Genomic DNA, 22,279 nt, shown 5'->3' with positions numbered 1-22,279 from the left:
GCGGGCTGATTCTGTGGGGGGATGGTGACAGCCACTTTTGAGGATGACTCTCTTGCCAAGGCCACGGACAAGATTTGTGACTGAGAAGGGAATTGGATCCTGCTTGCCTGAGTCAGAGGTGCTAAAACATCAGAAAAAATAGTCATAACAACCCCAAGCTCTGAGTATCTGCAGGTTTAGTGGTTGCTGTTCATCCACAGGAAGGAGTTTGACTGCCCAAGGTATTAAACTTATGAACATGCTCTTGAGAGGAGCTGATTTTGATTTACACTGACAAAGCATATAAGGTAGAGGAGGCCTGAGTGTCCACATGCCATGAGTTATAAATGAGACAGTTCTGTTCGTTCACTGTCTTTAATGAATGCAAACTAGAAGAACACACTTGAAAAAAATGCTGTTTGTGCCACCAGGGATCTGGGCCTGGCTGGTTCCTGAGCATAAAATGTGCATCACTCTCTGACTTAATAGAAAAATGATGTAGCTTTCATCCTTTCGTAGTCCCTTTTTCAGTTACAGCCCCTGTTGTGATATTTTCTTTTTTACTGCCTAGACCTTTTCTTTGCAGGCTGAATTGCTCTTGGTCCATAAGACTTCTGCTTATTGCTCTCCATGATCATACCCACTTGAGTAAAGACTAAGCAGATATTACAGAAGCCTAAGCTTCAGTTTTTTACTCTCAAACATTTTTTTTAATAGAAAATTAATCATTTTGCTTATTAGCTTGCGCTTTGTGAGTGTGTTAAAGATGTGTCTTCACCAGTCCAAGAGACCTCTCTCATTTCCCTTCAGCTGCAGAGATGAGGTGATGGCTATGTCTTCATAACGACTTTTGCCCCCAATTCCAAATGGTGCCTTGACTTCTAAGTCACTTGTAAGGGCTTCCAGCTCTCCTAAAACATTAATCCAATACTTAACTTCTGGTCATCCAGAAGTACCAGTGTTTAGTTTTACTGGGCATGTTTAGTTTGGAGAAGAGGAGGCTGAGGGGAGACCTTATCACGCTCTATAACTACCTGAAGGGGGGGTGTAGAGAGGGTGGGGGTTGGTCTCGTCTCCCAAGTCACAGGAGATAGGACAAGGGGAAATGGCCTCAGGTTGCGCCAGGGGAGGTTTAGATTGGATATTAGGAAACATTTCTTCACCAAAAGGGTTATCAATCATTGGAATAGGCTGCCTAGGGAAGTGGTTGAGGCACCATCCCTGGAGGTGTTCAAAAGACGGGTTGACATGGTCCTCAGGAGTATGATTTAGTGATTTTTATTTCTTATTTCTTATTTATTTTTTTTGTCGGAGTTAGGTTGATGGTTGGACTAGATGATCTTTAAGGTCCCTTCCAACCTAGATGAGTCTATGATTCTACGTGGATGAGAAAAATAGAGCATTTCCTGAGCACACTTGATCCACATAAAGACCAGTCAGTGTAATAGCTACCCCTATTCTCCATCTCACAGAACAAGTGAAAATGCTTGTTGAGAGCAGTTTCACACCAAGCAAATTCATATTTCATGTCCATTTTGGAGCTCTAATTTTTTCACACATTATTAATTTTGAATAATTTGCATGTATTTGCATATACGTTTCTGTTTGGAGGACTCGACAGCAACATACAGTGGAAATGGAAAAGGAAGGCAGCTGTTAGTGTTGCATGGTCACTAACATATGTTGTTTAATTCTAAAGCTCATACTCCATAGTTTATGTAACTATTCATGTAAACACTGGCAATTGTGAAGGCGTAAGTGGACTTTCCTCATCAGACTCACTTTGGAATAGCTCTGGGACAGCTTCAGACAGGGTGGAGTCAGCTCTGCCATGAGATGGTTCTTACACAGGAGATATGGTAGCTAAGGTCTTGAGAGTGATGAGCAGGTCAGTGAGTTCTGCATGGTGTTTGGAACAGCCAGCATCCAGCCCTGTGTTGCTAAGCTCTGCTTCCTTCATCGCTTTATTTTGAGTAGAGACTGCATGGGCAAGGCAATAAATGTATTGTTTTAAAATTGCACTGGAAGGTCTGAGAGTAACTAAGCAACAAAGGTAATATGTATTAAAAACATAGTGTACAAAAGGACAAGACAGCAAGAATTCTTCCGCTAATATCCAAGATATATGATTAATTCTCTGCACCCTCACAGAAGTGTAAATCCAGATTAGCCCGATGCAGATAAAGGATCCATGGTGGTGGAGACTGACTCTGTAGCCTTGTAGTCCTCCATGTTCATATCTTGCAGTGCCTGTAGTTTGAGATGAGTCTGTAGGAGACTGTCCCTTGGAGAAAGCAGTTAATGGAGAACATTGCTTTGTAAGAAGTGTTTTTATGATATCGAACTGCTGTTTGGGGAATCTGTGCTTCTGCCAAGAGAACTTTAAAAATGGAAGACGTTTGTCACAAGGGTCTTCCTATCACTGAGCAAAATCTCCTGCAAGGGTGCAAAACACGTTTCAGTTAAGTGTCTTGAGCAAAGCTGTTTGCCGTCACCTGAGGATCTGGTCCAGTTTTCTTAGGTGGGCTATGCATTCTTTACCGTGAGAGAAAAAGACAAACGAGATTAAAACAACAGTATTGGCCTGAGAACAGATTAACAACAGGGATAATTCAGCATTTAGGTTCATGAGATCGATGTATATGCACCACTGTCATTGATGTTGCTTTGCTATCGAATTGTACAGCTCCTTGAATCTGTGACTAAAAATCCCATGGACACCTGCAACTCTGTCAGTGAACTGTCAGAATCACACAGCCCTTGGCAGAGCCAAACTTCTGGGTGGATATCTTGATCCTAATTTCTCCTGCGAGCCATAGGCCAGGGGTCCCCTACTTAAGCCACCCAGTGTAGCATGTGTTGAGACCACACAGCATCCCTCACCAGAATAAGCCAGAGAAAGCAGGGTGGAAGTGCCCAAGGAAAGGCTTTACTACCTGCTAGCTCTTGGGCTAGACATGGCACATGTTCATGTGTCTTCTGCTTCAACTGAGATAGAGCAAAGACCTAAACACAGTTCTCTAGGTTCCAGGAGAGCGCCTTCACAAAAAAACCCTGTACTCTAGTTCAGCAGTGTGCCTTTCTAAGCCTTGAAGTTGTTGTTTCTTGAATGGTAACTAAAATCTCTAAGGACCACTGGCTCCCCAACCCCCTGTTGCAATGCCATATCTGTCCACTTACAGTTCCTTTTTTACTTTTTCTTCTCTATTTGTGGTCCAGCGCATGTATAAGGATTGTTTTAATTCTTAGATTGAGGGAAGTGATCCTTCCTTCTTTCTCAGCACTGGCAACACCCATGGAGTGCTGCATCCAGTTCTGGACTCCCCAGTACAAGAAAGTATGGACTTACTAGAGCGAGTCCAGCACAGGTTTGGTAAGATGACTAAGTGACTGGTGTATCCCCTAAGAGGAGGGGCTGAGAGGGCTGGGACTGTTCAGCCTTGAGAGGGAACCTTACCTAACAGAAGCTAATGAAGATGAAAGAGCCAGACTCTTAGTGGTGCCCAGTGACAGGACAAGAGGCAATGGATGCCAAGTAAAACACATGAAATTCCATCTGAATGTAAGAAAACTTTTTTTTTTTTTTTTACTGTGAAGGTGGCTAAGCACTAGCACAGGTTGCCCAGAGGGGTTGTGGGGTCTCTGTCTCTGGAGACACTAAAAGCCTGACTGGACGTGGATCTAGGCAACTTGCTGTAGCTGACTCTGAGCTGGTCATTGAACTAAATGATCTCAGGAGGTCTCTTTTGACAGAAATTCTTATCTTACTCTGTAATGTGAACGTTAGCCCTAGGTGCACACTGCTTGTAAGCAATCTGCCTATGGTTACAGAATGATTATAGAGCAAGATGCTGAGATCTCAGAAGAATACTATCATTGCATTTGGTAGCATTCTTTCTATCTTTTATCTGTGAACAGGGAGAAAATATTTAAACTAAACAATTTGAAGTATTTGCCTCATACAAAATATGCAATTAGCAAAAGTAATGCAAAACAGTTTAGATTACCACAAAACTCTGTATAAGTATCCTTAGGAGCTTTTTCAGCTGTTGACAGACCTTCTTACCTCTCTCTCTTGGCAACAGCATTTCTAAATGTGTTTCTGCAGGAAGGAAGTTAATCCTTTCCTGTTGCTATGTGAACTTCTTAGTGGTTCTCAGTCCCTGAGCTCCTCTCTCATGTATGCTCATGCACTAAGTCTTTCTACTTCCATCTGTCCCTTCTCTTGAGGCCAGGGATGGACATATATAAAAGACAGGCTTTCCAATGTGTCTTATTTGTGGTACACTGATGTTGTCCCTGAAGCAGCTTAAATGTTGCTGAAGAATGATATGAGTTCCTCCTTTTCTGTGGAGCTGACAACATTGTCACTTCACCCTTGGGAAGGCAATAATATCCTACTTGGAATTCATTCAAGACATCTTGAACCAGTTGTTTGTTTTTCAGCACAGTGTGGCACAATACCTTATTGGCACATAGAAGTATCACACTGACTGCTGCATTCATGGAAAGAAATAGGCATACTGAGGATCTCCTGACATCCACAAATCTTAAATTGTTTGCTGGACAGTGCATGATAGGTTAAAGTGCTATCGTGCCTTTGAAAGGGCTAGAGGAGGTGAGTACCTGTGAAATAGCACACCTTGCTTTGAATCACAAGCTTCTGCTTTGGATTTTAATTTCTGTACTTTAACAGAAATCTTCGCTGCATTTGTGGGCCTAAATAATAATATCAGAAGTTTTCAGGAAGCAGAAAGAGAGTTAAAGAGGGCAATACAGATTTTTTTCAGAGGACAGAGGTGGAGTGCAGGTGTTTACTGCCTGGCTACTATGTCAAATCCTCCAGAACAATTAAAGCAACCAAAATAGATCATAACCAGAAAAGAATTGCAAGAGCCAAGAAAAGGAGAAGAAAGAGCTTTCGTCTACTCTTTAAGAAAAGGACGAATGCTGTACTTCCCTGATATGCTTATACCCATCCCCAACAATGGCCTCTGTACTTAAGAGTTATCTTACCTTTTAGGAAAACTTCATTGCCTTGCCCTCCAGTTCTCCTTCAAACCAAATGAGAGATGAGTGAGCAGGCTGGTCTGTTGACCTCTCTGACAAGGACTGTCTCACTAAGCAGGTCATGTTGGGAGCTGTCTGATGCTTCAGTGTTTTTCCCTAATACTCCCCATCAAGGAGAGCGAAGAAATTTAATGCTTGGAATGGGTCAGGGAGTTTCAGCTTCATCTGGCCATTACAGAATCCCATTTCTGGTCCCTCCATTTTGCTGCTTAAGTGCAATTTCCCTTCATTTTTCTTTCAGGTGCATTAACTCTAATGGTATTTTCCGTATATAATCTGTTGGTAGTTTCACTGCTGAGATAAGCAGTTCTGGTGATGGTTTCATTAGTGCCTACGTTGCTGGGGACCTGGCTTGCCCTATGGCATTGTTGTGTGTTATACCAGTGGCATCTAATCTAAGGTGGCAGAGTGGGTGCTGTGACAGCCTGTGTGTATTGTGATTTATATGAAGGTGTGCAAAAGAATTGGGATTGGACAAGGAGGCTCTGTCAGTATTGCTGCACCCTTTAATACAGTGACCACATGCTACGCTGGGCAGTGCTGATGTTTAGGAGGACTGGGCAGGAAGGAGAGGCAGGATAGAGCTCTGACAGCCTGCCCAGTAAGAGCACACACACAGTATGTCTCTAGCTTGTCAGTTCACATAGGTCAAAAATTGATATGAATCCATTCTCCTTGCACAGAGTTCTGCAGCAATGGTCTAGGCTCCATCACAAGAGAACCAATGTGACATGTTTTGAAATTCTGTTATATATATTATAAATAGCAACTGTGTAAATTACCACTGCAATTTAAAAAAGTATGGAGCAATTAGCCATTCATTAAGCTCTGTATTGCTTTACCAATCATTTTCACTAGCAAATATTTCTTTTTCTGCCCAGAGAAGGCCATCTCACAGGGTGGTCTGAATTCTAGATGTGATTGTAATGAAAATATTGTGTCCAAATTTCTGTGAAGCACTGTAAACATCATTAGTCTTTCTGAGACACACATGGCAAACAGCACCGTAAGCTGCACACAGCAGCAAGCAGAATATGAGACATGGCCATTTCTTGAGACTGAAGAGCGACGCATTTCAACAAAAGCCCCTAATCAATGTCAATATTTTAACAGCTCAGGATAGCAGCTGCTGGTAAAACTACACCGCCGGTGCTTGGGGGATACAACACAGCAGCGAATGTGCAGCTTGCCACTTTTTTCACTAGTCTTTTGGGAAGATCTCCTCCAGCTTGGTAAGTGCTGCTGTAAAAACACTCAAATGCTGAATTCCTTTCCATGTCTGTAGACTCAGTGCGGATAGTGCAGTTCCCTCAGTGAGGCTGAGCAGAAGAAACTTGGCCAGGTCCAGCTGAACTGCAGAGGCAGAGCAGTGTCAGGGGCTGCTACTAATCCAGCAAAGCCTGGTCTTCAGTGAAGCAGAGGAGACACTTTTGCTTTACCGTATTCCTCCCCTCACTCCCCAGCATTTCTGGCAGCAAAACTTTGTTCGGAGACTGGTTTGAAAGAAGAGACCTCTTTACTTCTGTTGGAGGGTGCTCCTGGCAGAACAGTGTGTGAGGCTGCTGTTAACAGGTCTGAAATTTTCCTGGATGGAGGATAAATGGAAGTAGGCTCCTTGAATAGTTGTCCACACTGAAAATCAGCAGTGGACACTGCAGCAGCAAGACTGAAGGGTTAACCATCCTTTAGTATGCTGCAATATATACCCTCTGCTGAAAAATTTCAAATAATAAGCGTTTAAAACACATAAAGCACGTTCATTCTGTAGATTTTTGGTGAGAAAAAAGTGGCTACATTTTTTAAATAAAATACCTGTCTAGAAACAGTTCACCAACTGTCATCAAACTCATCAATCTTGCTATAACTCAGTATCAGACAGTAATTGCAGTCAGTTATGTTAGAAGTTACTGCAAACAAATTTTCTGGAAGAGAAATTTAGTGTATTTATTGTAATGCATGTGTGGAGGGAGGAGGAGTTAATGCCCTAGAATACTGCAAATGGTAATTTGATGTTTTTCAGACCTCATGAATTAGAAAATATTTGTCTTGCAGAGCCCTGCAGCTTCTCCCCATTTTCCTTTAGAAGAAGAAATGGGTTATTAAACACTTAAAGGTATTGTAGTCTTATTTCCATAAGTGTATATATATATAAATAAACTATTTATAGCAAAATGATGCAAATAACACTGAAAAGTCAGATGGCAGAAAGCAAGCAAATGCAAGAACGTCCATTTTCTGCCCTGCCTTCATTTACCTCCCTTACTGGCTGGGTTTGGAATGTGAGGATAATTTCTGTATACATGACTGTATACAATTATGTCCACACCGTCTTTTTCCTGCTGTCTCTCTGAGTGCCTAGGCTGACATAAGAGGGCAGCTCCTTCAGTTTTCTGACTCCTGCTCTTTACTTCAGCTGCTTTCACCAAGACGACGCAGCCGTTGACCCTGTGTCAGATGGAGCAGCCCACATTGACAGGAGTGATCTGCCCACCACCACCACTTGGTCTTGCAGAGAAGCTATGACTCATTTCACCTTCCCTTCCACGACACACACGTTGTTTCCCAAACATTGAGCTGTTTTGCTGTCCTTCACCTTTGTTGCCATTACCAAATATGACCTTTCTAAGTGCTTTACTTATAAGATACACAACTTCTGGGTCACATGTGTGGTAGCAGCATATGATAGAGAACTTCATTAATATATTCTGTATCTTTACTGGTGCTTTATTTTTGGATGTAGCTGGTTGTCTAAATTCCTTGCTGTGCCAGAGACGTTTTTCTCATGCTGTAGCTTTTTCTACCATCTAAGGAAGTATAGAAGTGAACTTGGATAAGCTGAATAATAAAGAGTACGTCTCAGAAATAACCTTTCAAATTAATAATATTTAAAATTGTACAAATAAGATAATGTCTAGGAAAAGCAAAGCAATTTTTTGACTCTTTATAGTGCGCATTATTAAGGCATAGCACGTAACTCAGTAATAACTTACAACAGAAGACAGTAAGAAATGATGACTCTGTGAAACCATGTGTCTATATTCTAAAATTGCGACACCAGAATTTTTTCATGAGTACAAAACTGTTCTCAGAGTGACTAAGACATTCTCATATTTCTATTGCTCTTTTTCTAAGAGGAATTATTTTTTTGCTGACAGCTTCTAATAACATAGACTCTCATTTCTCAAAATAGATTGTATTTTTTCTGTAACGCAGTGTTACAGAATGAGTTTATCGCTAATGCTCAGTAAGTGTTATTAACTTTACTCTAAGTGGGACTAATAGCATCAGAGCTGTTCAGTCTTTTTTCTAACACCATAGGGAGTGGGTTCAGGGAACTGAATGCATTTTCCTGTCTTGTTTGCTCCTGAAAGATGTACAGAAAATGTCACTTCATATAGAAGTAACCTTGGGCAAAAAAAGGTATTTCTTAAATGGCTTCTGTGACAAAAAGAAGACATTTTGGGCATCTAGGAAGATAGTGCTGGCGTTTCCTAAGAGGAAGATGGCTTGACTAGTCCATCAGATTTCTCCTGTCTCCCAGATCTCTGCCGCTAGACTGGTACCTTATTGCAGAGTTGAAGGGTCTCTCCTGCTCTGGGCCAGCAACTGCTGTGCATGGTGCTCCTGACGATGGGGTAGGAGAGAGGCTGTGGGGCTGGACTGAGGAGCCCCACTGAAGGGCATCACCTGCCATTATCTGCTGCTGCAGGCTATCTCCACCAGCAACCAGGGACTTCAGATACATCAAACACAACATGACTGGGTACAGTATGGTCCAATGCATCAGAAATTAATATATTGAACTGGAAAAGGAAGCGTTTCATGAAAATCAGGGCACAGGATAGCTCCACTTATTTTAGTCTCAGCGGTCAGAATTTGAAAAAAGAGCAGACAAAAAATCCAATGTGTGAAGTGAGTTGTGTTTCACACCAGTATCCCAAAAGTCTGGGACAGTATCCCAGAATAACTCTTTCAAACCCTTCACAGCTCATCTGAATAAACAGGATGAGTTGTGTGAATGCCTGGAAGTGAAGCAGAGCAGGAAGAACAATTCAGGTCTAATATCACACATCTAATTTTACTCTACTGAAAATGTGCCCTTGGTTTATATGCTTATTCCGCAGACTACCCCTTTGAAAGAGATCAATCAGTGGTGCTTTTGTGTAGTTACTCAGGGACATCATGTGCTGTTTATTATTTAAGATAAAGTGCAGAGTACTTGAGGGATACTTGATTTTTGCCATAGCATGAAAGATGAGATAAAACTTCAATTCTAAAATAACTAGTTATTTGTCCCACTATTCCAAGGACATGGTTATTTTCACAGCAGAACATCTGAATGCTTCTTTTATTTGGCTAATATTTTACAAGTAAATACAAACCTTTAAATGCTTTGCATCTAGCAATTTGTAAGCCTTATTGTATTGATGGTGACCTGAAATATATTGGTGGCAGTGACCCGGCTATGAATAGTGCTGATCACAGAAACCTCAAAACAGAAGTACCTTTTTGGCTCTACTATTTGGCCTAGGTGTCACCTCTGGTCTGACTGTTGGTTGGTACCTTTAGGGGCAAACCCAGGCTGTGTGTAGCATACAGTCTACAAGGCTGAATTAGATCCCCAGCTATCAAGCTACCCCATCTGATCCCAATGTGAGGGCTTGGCTCCCTTTTCTGTCTGCTGCTGTTTCTTTCAGGCTCCTTGAAGTCCTTCTGCCACCACTGAGCCTTAGTGAACATGGGGTTTCGAAGCAGCATGAATGTAGCACACCTTCAGCAGGTAGGGTCAATTATTGGCACCTGAGAGGACCTCTGGAAAACAGAGCAATCAGATGTCCAGTTTAGCAAGGCTATTTTAGAAATAATTATGGAAATTGAGGATTTCTCCAAGATTAAAAATAAAACAAAAGGCTGTAGCAGATGTCAGAACTGAAACCGTCTCTCAAAAAACTCCACATTTGTGCCTTAGTCATCGGAACATCTTTCACCACAATCTTACTGTTGAAAAATTTGAAAAATTTTGACTTTTTAGTCAAAGTAAAAAACTTTTTACTGCTGAGAGCCCTCGTTGTCAACCGAGTGGTGCAAAAGCAGCTGCTGCAGAAGGCAAAAGGGCTGAGTAGGTATAGCTGGGACCAGAACTGGTGCTCTGTGGTTTTGGGGAGTTGACATGCTGGTTCTACAATTGGTAGTTAGACCACTATCCTCTCCCCAGGGGCTACTAAAGTGCATGTATTTGGTAGGCCTAAGAAAAGTTACTAAGTCTTGGTGTGAACAAGGCCATGTGTGGAAGGAAAAGTGTGTGTCTTAAATGCATCACTGAGCACCTGAATGTTACTCTTGATCTGCAGTGACAATAGCAAAGAATTGCCTTGAAATTCAGGATGTGTGAAGCTTCCATAGTAAGCACACATAAAAGTCCTTTGATAAAAGAAAGTCTTTTTATTTTCTGAAACTTGCTTCTGGTAAGTATTTTCCCATTAGCTTGAATTTACTTCTCCCTCTCCTTCATTATCAAGTCATGAAGAGTACTCCAGGGCTGGCTGTAGGGGTTTTGATACCATCAACAAATGGCACTCTACATGTGTTCCTACATACCTGAAATTCACCTTGTTGCATTAATCTTCTGCTGCCATTAATTCCCTCCTCTGTTAATTGGCCAATGATAACCTTTTCCATGGCAGCCTGATAGTGCTGGGTTATTATTTAACAGCTCTGAAGTATTTGCCAAACAAAGTAGAATATTCCTTTTCTCCCATAGCCTGGGAAGAAGAAAGTTTGCCTGGATATGTATTTGATGACAGTACACAAAGCAGTTTTCTTACAGTTGCAGAATTCTGTATTTAGCTAACCCAGTGGTACTCTGCAGCCCTTCACATCCAAATGTCTGAGGCAAGACAGAAGGAGACAAAGCTATGCTAAACATCGCAACATCTTCTCACAAATTATTTTGGCTATTCCAGTAATAACTATTTTTTTCTGCAATAATGCCTGAAACATATCGACATTTGCAGGGCGTTAATTCCCATCAGATGTATAGTCACCCATTGTCTGATTACCACTTACCACGTCAGAGAGATTTTATGTTCTTGTTGTGTGTGATTTGCATTATGAATTACTGGCATCCACACCGGGAGGCTGGCACGCAACCAGCAGATAAGAGTTAAGCAATGTTGGCAAGAGGCCTCATTCAGAAGCTCAGTGCTTCTTGCCATTCTTGAGAGACTGTCTCAAGTTTTGCAGAATAGACAGCCTGATCTTTAAACTTTCTTGTTTGTCTCCTTTTTTGAAAATGCCATGGCTGCTTTTCTATTTATCAAATTTAATATCAAGTCTTGTCTTTGTTTTGCAATTTACCTATCTATTTCAAAACAGCTTACTGATTGTCTCACTTTATCATAAGAGGCTGATCTCAGATTCTGTCTCTTCAACATTTGTCCTGCAAAAGGGCAGGTCCCCACCACCCCGAATAACTTCTACAGTGCTCGCCGCCAGTTTTATCATGTGAAAGAAATTTTTATCAAAAAGCTTTATAGTTAAAAATCATAGCAGAAAAAAAATTAGACACAAAGTCTTGCATATTACTCTGGTTTTACACTGATGTAATTCCTTTGATTTTGAAAAAAATTACAGTAACTTCAAAATGGTGTAATGATAGGCACTCAAAGTCACTATCTGTTCAGGACTAGCCCTTTGGCTGGTACAAATTGGTATATGTCCACTAATTTCAATTTACATGAGTTGGGATTTTGGCCTCTAACTTGTTATGACATTTCTGTCATTCAGATAAGAAGTGCTTGCGGCTGCAGATTAAATGTTTCTACTTATCATCCTGTACATTTGTTCATACACCAGAAAGATATCGGGACAATTTGAAAAGGTTTTTCAGGATTTGGACTTTGAAGTTTATCTGTTGAGTTAGTCTTGTGTGATGGAAGTGAGACTTATTCCATCTCTTCCTGTGGGAAATGGTGGTGGCTGTTTTCATTCCTGTTCTGTGGCTGGGGATTTGCTGTGCAGGAACTGAGACAGATAAATAGCAGTGCATGAAACTAAATGTGAACTTCTCTGTGTGTGAATTACTACCCAGAGGAGAACATCTCTCCCAGCTGTAGATGAGAGTGATGATGGAGAATACACCTGAGCCCCTGAAAGAAAATATCACTAGCAGGCAGGGAAGATTTTGCTGGAAAAAACCTGCAGGGCAGAAGATTATGATAGCAGAAAAGGGTTTTCTTGAGCAATTGCTTCCTAAGGTGTTTTCCTGTAGAATGCACTGCAACCAGCCACACAAACTTCCTGCCTTTAAAAGTAGGAAGTTTTGAATTCAGTGTTCATTTTTTACTGTGTTATGTCATTTAATAACCCCCCATGTCCACTACTTGATGGCACGAGAGTTATTGTATTTGTGGCAACAGCACGGCCAAAATAGGTTGTGTGGACAAGGTGCTCTTGCCCGCAACTGAGGAACAGAGTACTAAAGCAGGCTTTTCCCCTCTTACCATTCACACTAGGTACTGTGATGCATATGATGGATTGACCCTGAGAGACACCTGGATCTGTTCAAGTCATGCTTAATAACCAAGGCGAAACTCCAGAATGGGTTAAATCCTGGTTCTTTGTCAGCAGCTCCTGAGTGAACTCATCCAGCAAGACTGTCCATTTTTTGCAGCAGCAACATAAAAGGTAAGAAAGGAGATGATGTTCACTCCTCTTTCCGATCAGAGCTTTGCTAACACACTTTGCTAACTTCACTCTTGCTCAGTGTGATGGGTATTTGCAATTCAGTGTGTTCTGTAAAGAATTAAAGTAGGGCATGACACCTGTGACTACATGGGTCCTTGGCCATTCTTCAGGGAAAAACGCACTAGTTGCAAGGGCTCTGTATTATTTGGGGCTAGGGAAAGAGGAGGCAAATCCCTCTTCTAGCCCAGTAGACTGGAAAAGGTACTCAGAATTTTACTGTCAGTCATGTGTGAAATAACAGGCTTGGCAACGAACAGCAACGACTGAAAACTTGAAGGAGAAAACACCAGACCAACTAAGTAAGATAAGCTGGCATGCTCTTCAGATGGGCTTGTTTTCCTTTCAGGCTTCAGATTCCCTTAGAAAAAACCCCAAACTGCTCTTGCATTGTCCAGCCCAGGGAATCTGTGTTCCCAGCTATTCTCTAGGTGCCTTGAGCAGACAGAATAGGATTTTTTTAAATGCCCAGTTCTGCCCCCTTCCTGCCCTCCTGATGGACCTAAAGCCCTGCCTTACTCTTTCATGATGAAGTTGTTTTGACCCCTCCTTTCCAGTAACCAAGAGTGGTGTCTACTGTTTGTCAGACATCCTGCTGTTCTACAAAGGCAGGCGGGATGTTCCTACATATTTGTGCTGTTGACTATTCTCCCTAATTACTCTTAGTTTATAATTTCTTCTAATATTTTCAGTTATGATGATATATATTTATTAGACTAATTTGTTTCTACATAACCTCACTGCAGCAAATTTTTCAGTTTAATTACATGTTGCTTCAAATATTTCTTTCTGTAAAATTCAAGGCAGGAGATGTATTATCAATACTGTTGTTTTTATTTAATTTGCAGGATGGATGATTTAGTTTCTTGAGGGTACTGTTTGGTTTATTAAGTGTGTTTCTCTTCCACATAAGGCAGAGTGACACAAAGCTAAATCAGAAGTGGTTAAGTTGCAATTCTGGAAATTCAAAGCTTAGTCATATAAGACTGTATTATAACTCATACACTGAGGGAGGTCACATTGAGATTCCAGGGACAGTCTTAGGTCAAACATTTACTGGCCCTTGACTGCTTGATTTGGTAAACTCAATTTTTTAATTATGACAGGCTTTTTTTAAGAGAACAAAATATCCCAAGCTGCATCCTGAGGTATCTGCCTCTTCTTCCCTTTTTTACACGTTGCTCTGGCCTCCCTGCCCTGCAGGTCCCAGCTCTTTCCCAGCTCCTTGTCAAATTCATTTCCCTTTCACAAGCACACTGGTGTCTGCTGTGTCTGCTGGTACAGCCAGTCCCTGTCTCCACTCCTCTCTCAATGCTTTCTTTTGGTCAATACAACTTTCCCACTCCTCCACACACTCCTGCACTGGGAAGTGGCTGCCACAAGCACACTGGTATAATCATAGAATGGTTAGAGTTGGAAGGTACCGAGGGTGGTTGCTTTCTTCTCTCCCCTTAGTCTTTTCCTCTGTTTCTCAACTCCCAGTCTCTGGGATCTCTGACTCCCAGGTCAGATATTTGTCTGCTCACCATCAGCCTCCAGCTGCATCCTCATGTCCCCAGTCTGGTTCTGGTTTTGCAGTCTGGCACAGCTTTTATCTCTTGCTTCTTCCCTTCTGTTGGGAGCGCACCAACATATATAAAAAGATAGTCATAGATAAATTGTGATTAAAATGTAAAACATACTAAGTCAATGTAGATGGATAAGGAGAATAAATTATACTTGCAAGCTTTTAGGGTGCTGGAATCTTGCCTACAAAAGATTGCTATTGCAGGACAGAAGTATTTTAATGATCAGCGCTTGACAACGCTTATTGTGAGCGAGGAATAACCTGAGAGAAAGTAAAAAGGGTGCTAATTTGAAAGAATAGCCCATGGGCAGTGGAGTCTGGCAGTGCTTGTTGACTGGCTGCCAGGGCTGACATTTCAGTATGGATTGAAAGGTGATAGGTGAAAAGCCCTGAAAGTGCAAACAAAGGAAGTTGATTTATTGACCACAAGAGAAGGAGCCAGTGGAGGGATGCACATCATTAAAAACCCCCATCCTGTGAACAAACTACACTCACATCATCCCTCCAATGCCTGTCTGAAGTGGTCTCTGAGGCTTCTGTTCATGCGGGCTGGATTCCTTCCAAGGCAGCCCATCACTAGCTTTTCCAGGAGAAGCTTTTTATTAATGCTTATCCTCAGCCTCCCTTGTTACAATTTAAGTTCATTACCTGCTGTCATATACAGCTTCAAGGCGGAAACAGCATGGCACTCCTGGGTCATGTTCAACTTCTAATCTATGGATCGTTTTCCGCTGAGCTGCTGTTAGTCTCTCACTCTGCACCCTGTGTCTCTGCAGTGGATTATTTCTGATTAAATATAGATTTTTGCATTTGCTGTGGAGTAAATTACATTTGCTTTTCATATTTTTCTGTATTAATGCAGCTCACACAATCAGTAATGAGAGAAGTTGATTAATTTTTACTTCATAGATAAAAAATACTTTCACTTATGTACATTCATATTGGAGAGTAAATCCATTGATTTGCAAGATCCTGTAAAGCGGTTTAAAGCTGTATTTGAACTACAGATGCTTTTCCTGATAGTTGTGCACATATAAAATAGAAGCAGCACTTTCATGAAAGCCCTTGTCACTTGCTCATTGAAGTAAACGGGGGCTTTCTGTTGCTTTCAGATTTCAGACTTATTTTCAATCTACTAGCTCATACCTTAAATATGGCATAGTGCTCAAGAAGTGGTTTTCCCTTTATTTGTGTATATTGCATAACATGGACAAGTGTTAGTCAGACAGGATATTTTCCCCTTTTAAGGTCCCAATGCGTAGTGGAAAAATGGCACTTCTGTTTATATACCATTTTAAATTATTTCAGCTTATTTTCCAAAAAAAATAAATCACAGCTTGGAAGTTTTTTGAATTAAGGATTCAGCTGGAGATGCATTAAATAAATGCAATGTGCAACAGTTTACAATAGACTGGACTTTTAACTTTTTGATCTCAGATGACTCAGTGGACTTCACATACTGTTGTTACTGCTAATGTCTAACCCTGACATTTATTTAAAAAAATCGTGTCGCAGAAGGAGAGAAAAGCTGTGAGTGATTCTCCCTCCCTGATCCTTTAATCCACCCTTAATTCTTAAAACAACATTGCAGGAAGACAGACTTTTAACTCTTCAAAAGACTTCCATTGTTCAGATTCTTAAATTTTGGGGGAATCATTAAAAATGGATACTAATCTTATTGCAATGAAATTGAACAGGCAGATTTCTATAATTAAATAAGAGATTAACTCCATATTCAAAATGGTCACACTAAAAAGAACTGCAGAAAATGCAGCACTGTTACAGTGAGCACAAGACTGAACAGACTTTCTAATAACTAATTAAATAAACTGTTATAGAAATGATATGCTTGTATGCCCCTTTCTGCACTCAACATCTTTCTGGCTGAACAGGCTGCACTATATCTCCTGTCTTCCTCCGCTGCCAGTAGGTACACATACTTATATAATTATGGGAATAGGTATCTCAGTTGTCTTATTCTTATTATAGACTTTTTCTTATTATATGACTAAAGTCTATTCTGCAATCATGCCTGTGATGGAAAAGAAGTTTCCTTCTTCGTATCTCCTGTCTGGTGTATTATTACTAAGTCATTATTATCACTGCTGCTACTACTACCAGAGTTTATATTCTGGTAGCAGCAAGGATTTTTAATCACAGAACTTTATATTTGCTATTCCCTAAAGGGAAAAGGGAAAGAGACAAAACACAAAATAAATATAAGAAAGAACAAGACTATGGTGTAAAATGGAATGTTATGCAGTTTATTAATTTTGATTCATAAAAATATAAATATCTATCTAAGGATTTGCCTCAGATGAAAGATATTCCAAAATAATACAATCTCAATCGCTATCACCAATATTTTCCTATATAAAAAGTAAAAATCTTTAGGTACTTGATGAGTAATTATATAACATTTTACTGGGTAGAAAAAAGTCAGATTTTGAAGAGGATACCAGTTTGCTTTTCTTACAGCACGTGTACACTTTCTTTGTACTACATTGTCTTGTACAATATTTATCTGAATTTCACTGAATATATTATCACTGAATCTATTTGAAATGCACAAAAAATTATTCAGATTTTCCTCATGCTACTGTGAAAGTGCAAACCATTTAAAATATAGTTTAAAATAACTGAGACTATTCTATAATTGCTCAAATGCAGCTATCAGCTGAACATTAAGCTCATATTTGCTCTGTAAAATGTTATAACATTGTGCGTACTACTACTGGTGGTATAGTAGTTGTCATTACAGACACAGTCCAGTAAAATGGATTTCCGTAAAAAAGACAGTCTTGTGATATCTTGTCAAAGAAGTTGTGTTTTTTTTTTTTTATGTCACTGATAATTGATAAGACAAGTTAGAGCATTTGGTATAAAATTCTGCTATCACATGTTACGCATTTAGATAGATAAAACAGGAAAAGAAAAGCAAACCTGAGAACAAATAAGCACTCAACTGATTTACTTCAATAAATAATTAGCTTAGTCTGTGAATGCCAGATCAGTGCAATTCATATTCATTTTTAATGCCATTTGAAATAAGTTGTAATATCCAAATGAAGATGGAATCGAGAACCATTAGGTTAAACTACTCCTGACTGGAAACATGTTGAAATACGAAGACTTTTCTTTGAACGATGCCCAGCTCAAAGGAAATCCACAGGGAATAAACTGTGAAAAAACTTCTAAAGCCTTTTGCCTGAAGTATTTCCCAACAATGACATAAATCACAGGGTTAATGCAACTATTGGTGATAGCCAGAGTATAACCAAACTGCTCACCAAAGTTGAGCAGTTCCTCCCAGAAGCAGCCTTCGATCACTTGTGTCTTGTATAATATATCAAGGAATGCAAAAAAATGGTAAGGAGTCCAGCACAAAAGAAACATCAGTACCACTGTGAAAATCAACCTGGTAGCCTTTGTGCTTTTCTGCTCCTTGCAGCTTTTTGTTCTGAGTGCTCTGCGTTCTCTTGCATGTTTTTGTAGGGAGCGAATGGTAGAGAAACTAAGGAAGATGATTACTGTAGATGGCAACACAAACCCCACGATGCTGAATACCAGCTTTTCAGCTGTTCCCCACAATGGAGTGGGGAAGTCTAAAACGCACGCTGATATATTCCACTGGGGATAGGGTATCACAGTCCGAAACATAAAAGTTGGGACGCTGAGAAGGATGCTGAAGAGCCAGGCGAGCAAGCAGATCCCTTTGGCCGTAGTTTTGCTCCGTATCCCTCTGTGGTTCAAGGTATGGACAAAAGTCAAGTAGCGATCCACGCTGACTGCCACTAGCAAGTAGATGCTGGTGTACAGGTTTAGTCTGATGGATGTGCTGGTGCTACGACAAAGGAAATTGCCAAATGGCCAGTTAAATTGATTCCTGATGTTCTCTGCCCAGAAAGGGAGGCATGTGAGGAAGATAAGATCAGCAACGGCTAGGTTCATAAGGTAGATTTCAGCTACCTTCAGGGAGCTCTTGTGCAGTGAGTAAGTGAAGAGAACGAATATATTTCCAAGCATTCCGATAACACAGACGATGTCTATATACTTGGGCACTATATAGTAAACGATTTCCCACCAGTCATTCAGGTCTGGGCAAGTAATTGAGTTGCTCTCGTTTCCACTCTGGTTTGAGGAGGGAACATTCAGTAAAGGAATCTCAGTCATTTTTTTTTAAATTCTGAAGTGAACAGCAGACGTCTTTGAAATGAGAGAAAGAGCCTGCAAAACAGAAGCATAAAATTCCAAAAGTTGTCTCCCATCAGTGGTGTAACAAACACTTAACTGCTAGAAATTCTTTACTCATGCTCACTGATTATTGTAGGCTAGATCAGTCCATGCTTCTTATGTGCAATGCTGAGAAAAGTTCCCAGTATTGGCAATGATTTAACTTCCTCCACATTCTATGAAACTTCCTCTCTCTGCTGCCATTGTTTAAAGTGGCAGAGAGGAAGGAAAGTGCCAATTTAGTGTAAGTAGTTCTGTATGTCTCCTCCAGACTGATGACAGAAATAGATATAGCTGAATTCCAGCTCCCTGAGAGTAGGAGTCACGCTAGCAACATACAGCTATATAGCTGAATTCCAGCTCCCTGAGAGTAGCAGGAGTCACGCTAGCAACATACAGCCAACTTTGCAGCCTTCTCTGCCCTTTCTTTTACTCTTATTTTCCATGCTATGTATAATTTTAGCAGGATGGTTCTTGTTTCCCAGAACTGGGAATGCTACTCACTCTCTGTGTGCATCACTTGTTTGCTTAACTTTGCATTCTTTTGTTCCCTCTCAGTTCCTCCCATCCTGAACCTTGGGTTCAAAATTACTGTTAGATTAGACAGCAGTTGTTTCCAAAATCGTAAACTCAAAATCTTGCCTGGGGGGAAGATCTCTGCAGCTCCAAGTGCACAGCACTCTTCTCCAGTTCAAAAATTTCATGTGAGTTCAGGTGGAGAGAGGGAGACCTACCAGCCAAAGCATTTATGCTTTTATAGCACTCTCTGTGTGCATCACTTGTTTGCTTAACTTTGCATTCTTTTGTTCCCTCTCAGTTCCTCCCATCCTGAACCTTGGGTTCAAAATTACTGTTAGATTAGACAGCAGTTGTTTCCAAAATCGTAAACTCAAAATCTTGCCTGGGGGGAAGATCTCTGCAGCTCCAAGTGCACAGCACTCTTCTCCAGTTCAAAAATTTCATGTGAGTTCAGGTGGAGAGATGGAGACCTACCCTCCAAAGCATTTATGCTTTTATAGCACTGGCAACACCTTTATTTCTCTCTAGTAATTCCATGAGAGATTGGGCAGGAATGAGATCACGGGTAAAATGTTATCTTCCCATGAAAATCCACTGGGTTGACAGAGCTGTTTCCTGCAGTGACTTTATTCTTTTGGTGTTTTCATGCTCAACCATAGTGCCTATGGTTAAGCAGGAATTCAATCTCAAAATCATTATGGTAGGCAAGACATTACTGAGCCTGTGGTGACATCTAACATTTCAGTATTTCATATCCAAGTGGAGCATGACAATCATAAGAAAGAATGCATTTCAAAAAATCAGTACATGGCAATCAGTCATCCTGAATGTTAACTTTCTGCTACAGCTACTTAACTCTGCTCTCTCACTTTCTACATTTTTATACCAAGGAGGTAGTTAAGGATGGAGTTTCTGAAGAGAGAATTTAGGACCAGGATTCATCTCTTTTACATCCACGTACAGCCTTTAGTGATGTCTATATCTGAGCAGCTTGCAATAGTTATCTCTGTTATGCCTCTAGGAATTAGTTAAGTACTAATATTCCACATCACAGAATTTAGTACTTAATGCACAGAACATTTTTCATCATTGCAGAATTAAGTGAGCAGCAAAGTTTTATCTGAGTTCATAAACTCACTCCAAGTGGCAGTCTTGTCAGGGAACTGGGCTACAACTCCAGTTAATGCAGCTCTGGCTTTGAACATCTTCCCTCACAACAGTCTGAATGTTAGCTAGTTCACTGACAGTCTTGTGAAAACTAAGATAACTTGAGAGGATCTAAAACTGCAGAGAAGATATACAGAGTGAATAAATGGCTGATTAGCACCAAAGAGGCAATATGTGAGACAGCAAGAGAGTATTTGTGAGACAACAGGAGTCTAAAGTTTTATAGCACGAGGCTTGCTAAGGTGTGAGAGTAATGGAAGAAAATCTGTAACATTATATGTCAAAAGTAAAGAAGAAAGATAATGGCTAAAAATTTCCCTTTGTAAACGGAATTATTACTTTTCCTAAATATAGAGGAAAAAGAACTGCTTATTTTCCTTGCTTGCCCATTTTCTGATGGTTCTTGCTATCACTTTATGCTGGTCACTTTGCACACTTTGAATTCGTGGAGCCACGAATTCATTCATTATGGGCTAAACTAAAAACATCAGGAAAATTTGATTTCCGTTGCAACTTAGATTTTAGCCACAGCTAAATCTGACTTCTTGTTCAGCCAGCAATAGTACATGAAGTTTCTGTAGAGTTTGTCATCAGGAAAATTTCTTCAGAATCTACTAGCCAGTGTCCGAACACTATCACAAGCCACAAGCCTTTTATACACTTAGAGCTCCAGATGGCTCCTGGAAAAAATGCAATTCATTTTCAGTTGCTTAATTTCATTTCTTCTTCAAAGGCAATTTTCTTCTGTAAGTATTTTTAAGTATTTAGTGCTAAAGGACAATTAGCCACATGAACAGTTTTCAACTTATCTACTTAACACACTCTGGTCATCTTTTATAAAGATAATGACATATTTTTCCTACTTTGTACTCATTTCTGATTAATTTCCATGTACAGTGATTCTATCAACATTATTACTATTAATACATATTACCCAGATAGGATCATGTGTTCTGGAAACACTAAATAAAAGTATCTTGAGGTCTGGGTACAATCTTAAAAATAAAGGTTACTTTGAAAGAGAAAATTCTGCAAACAGCTAAGCATGTTCTGCTAGCAAGAAATTCCATAAAATGTATCATGTTCTTACACACAAAGAGAACTTATTCTGACCTTCAGACTGAGTTTCATGGTGAAAAGAGAAACCCTTACAAGACTGCACAAATCAGAACTGAGAACACAAAATATTTTTTTATATATAGAAAGTATATGAGATTATTTTAATAAAGGCAAGACATTAAAACCAGATAGACATACCTGCTCCTTGTTGTTCCTTGCAATTTAGGCAAAGTTTCAAATTCAGAAACAGTTAGTAAATAGCAGTACAGAGGTTACTGAGAGAATTCAGAGATGCATTCTGCGGCTCGACTGAGTGGTGCTTGAGTGTTTTGTTGGCCATGTATGATGTGTGTGATGATACATTTTGGAAGAAAGCCCCAGGATTATTTTTTTTCTTTTTTTTTTACTTCCCTAAAGGTCGGGTGTAGTAATTTTCAAGGCATGTGAAATATTTCATCCTCATTGTGAAGTCATATAAGCCATATGCCATAACTGTTGTCCTCCTGTGACCACTAATTAAAGCTCTCAAGAACAAATCCTTTGGCAATTAAAGTTCCTTTGTGTGATTAACTACATCCGTAACAATACCAAGTTTATCAACACCTCTGAACTGCCTTTTTAGTGCCAATGCACACGAGTTCTTTTGTTGTTGTGGGAGGTCCTTCCTCTGCCAGCCTTGGTGAGGACCATGCCAAGAGCTGGGGTTAAAGCAGAATGAGTGTATGGGAAGGGCTGCTGAACCTGGGACACACTAAACCCCCTTTAGCCTTTCCACTGTTTTTGGAAAACTGATGTCTTTTGCACCCCATGACAGGTGTCCAGGGCATGAGTCTCTGTGAACATTACTTCTCAGTAGTGCTTGGTGACTGCTGTATTTTTGCAGGCTTGCACACATAAATAATCATCTTTTTATGTGATTACCTGCTGGGACCTTGTAGACTG

General features: G+C 40.3%; 1 protein-coding gene across 1 annotated transcript; it reads right to left on the bottom strand.

Moving 5' to 3' along the window:
* Positions 1–16,677: 16,677 nt before the first annotated feature.
* Positions 16,678–21,658, bottom strand: BDKRB1 (bradykinin receptor B1). Its single transcript, XM_014957482.1, has 2 exons — positions 21,536–21,658; positions 16,678–18,586 (listed from the first exon to the last, which is right to left on the bottom strand). The coding sequence occupies exon 2, from the start codon at positions 18,530–18,532 to the stop codon at positions 17,447–17,449; it is 1,086 nt and encodes a 361-aa protein (XP_014812968.1). The 5' UTR covers positions 18,533–18,586; positions 21,536–21,658; the 3' UTR covers positions 16,678–17,446.
* Between the last annotated feature and the right edge of the window lie 621 nt (positions 21,659–22,279).

This window comes from Calidris pugnax, unplaced genomic scaffold, assembly GCF_001431845.1.
Source record: "Calidris pugnax isolate Ruff unplaced genomic scaffold, ASM143184v1 scaffold211, whole genome shotgun sequence".
NCBI classification, from domain to species: Eukaryota; Metazoa; Chordata; class Aves; order Charadriiformes; family Scolopacidae; genus Calidris; species Calidris pugnax.
The sequence above is the reverse complement of the archived record's forward strand: the minus strand, read 5'-3'. Positions and strand labels throughout refer to the sequence as shown.